Source organism: Nannochloropsis gaditana (assembly GCF_000240725.1).
Source record: "Nannochloropsis gaditana CCMP526 unplaced genomic scaffold scaffold1141, whole genome shotgun sequence".
Classification (NCBI taxonomy): Eukaryota; class Eustigmatophyceae; order Eustigmatales; family Monodopsidaceae; genus Microchloropsis; species Microchloropsis gaditana.
This window is the reverse complement of record NW_005802812.1, coordinates 4187-6203: the sequence shown is the minus strand read 5'-3', so window position 1 is coordinate 6203 and position 2017 is coordinate 4187. Positions and strand designations below refer to the sequence as shown.

Genomic DNA, 2017 nt, shown 5'->3' with positions numbered 1-2017 from the left:
TGCGTGCCTTGCTGCGTCGCATCGACGGGGCGCCGTACCCGGCGTACCGAGACATGGAGCATGCTCCCTTTGATTTCGGAGGGCGGGTGCCATTCCGCCTGAGCGTGGACCGGGCCCAGTCGGACCCCTTCGCCCCCCCCACCAGGATGCACGTGGTGGTAGCGGGAGACGTGGCCAATTTCCCGCCCGAGTCCTACTCGACGCCCACGCGCGCTGTGGCCCTCGCAGACTACTTGTCCCGCATGTTCGTGCGCGCGGCCAAGGCGGCGGGGGATGACCAGCGGGTGGAGAGCGGGGGATGGCAAGGGAAGAAGGGCGGGGAGATCACGATGGAGGCACCCGGTCAGCACGTCCTGGCGCGCACGAACGTGATCATCGACGTCCGCGGCGGTGGAGGGGTAGAGGCGCGCTTCACGGTGGCGTTGCCGGCGCGCGGCCGAAGCATCGAAGGCCTCTGGTGCTCCAAGATCCTTCTAGAACGTCTCCCCGACCTGGTGGCCCGCTCCCTCCTCTTCTCCTCCCTGGACGCTGCCCACCTCCGGGCCCACATCCTCTCCGTGGAGGACCAGGAAGTCCTCCGCTCCCTCCTCCCATCGGCGGGCCTCGTCGGCTTTATTCGGAACGGCGCCCTCTTGCCCCGGAAGTCCGGCCACGTGGACCTGCCCATGGACGCCGCCACCGCCCTCCCCTTCCAGTCGCCCCATACCCTGGAGCGAGAGGTGACGCTGCCCAATGCGGGGAGGGTGAAAGGCATGGGCATACCCAAGGGCATCACCCTCATCGTCGGCGGGGGCTTCCATGGGAAAAGCACGGTCAGGCCTCCCCGCCTTCCCTCTCCGCTTTCCTCCCTCTCTTTCCCCTCCTTTCCGAGCACAAAGCTATCGGTCGTCGCTCTTTTTCTCCTTCCCGTTCTATCTCTATAGCCCCCGCACCTTTTGCTCCTTACTCACTTGGCGCCGCCTCCCCCTGTACCCCCACCCCAGCTCCTGCAAGCACTGGAGTTAGGCATCCACAACCACATCCCCGGGGACGGGCGGGAATTCGTGTGCGTGGACCCCAGCGCTGTCAAAGTGAGGGCCGAAGATGGCCGGGCGGTCACGGAGGTAGAGACGGAGGAAGAGGGGAAGGGAGGGAGGGGGGGAAAAAGGAACTTGCGGGGGACGTCGAGGACAGGGGCCGGTGGAAAGGATGGAATATCACGCCAAGCCACGCGTTTCGACGTCAGTAATCGATGGAGTGCAGCCTAGGCCAAGGCGGCACGTACTTCTTCCCAAGGGTTCTGACGTCCAGCATTCTTCTCCCCCCCCCCAGGTGAACATCACGCCGTTCATCGACAACCTGCCCTTCGGGAAGCGCACCGACAGCTTTTGCACCGCGGACGCCTCGGGCTCCACCTCCCAGGCTGCCAGCATCATCGAAGCCCTCGAGGTAGCTGTGGGATTCTTACGCCCCTCCTCGACCTGTCGCCCCGGCGCATGCTGACCCCGCCCTTTCCTCACTGATTTGATCAACGCATTTCTCATCACTCCCATTCAATCAACGCATTTCTCATCACTCCCATTCAACCAACGTTTTCCTCATCACTCCCATTCGATCAACGCATTTCTCATCATTCCCATTCGACTAACGCATCTTTCATCACTCCCATCTTTCATCACTCGCATTCAATCAACGCATCTTTCATCACTCCCATTCAACCAACGCATTTCTCATCACTCCCATTCGACTAACGCATCTTTCATCACTCCCATTCGACTAACGTCTCTCAACCCGCCCCCTGTGTCTCTCTCTGTCCCATCTCCCCTCCTCCTCCCGGCCTCCCCCTCGCACCCCCTGACATTCGCCCTCAGGTCGGCGCCCAGGTGCTCCTGATGGACGAGGACACGTGTGCCACCAACTTCATGATTCGCGACCTTAGGATGCAGCTCCTTGTCTCCAAGGACAAAGAGCCCATTACTCCCTTTCTCGCCAAGGTGACGCTTTTGCCCCCCCTTTCTCCTTTCTTACTCACGCTCCC

General features: G+C 62.1%; 1 protein-coding gene across 1 annotated transcript; it reads left to right on the top strand.

Annotated features, from left to right (window-relative positions):
• Window positions 1–146: 146 nt before the first annotated feature.
• Window positions 147–1973, top strand: NGA_0700200 (abc transporter atpase; the record flags this gene model as incomplete). The annotated part of the gene is made up of 4 exons (XM_005852489.1): window positions 147–812; window positions 984–1103; window positions 1312–1428; window positions 1851–1973. Coding segments are annotated over 4 exons (1026 nt in total), but the record flags the coding sequence as incomplete, so codon positions are not given.
• Window positions 1974–2017: the final 44 nt, after the last annotated feature.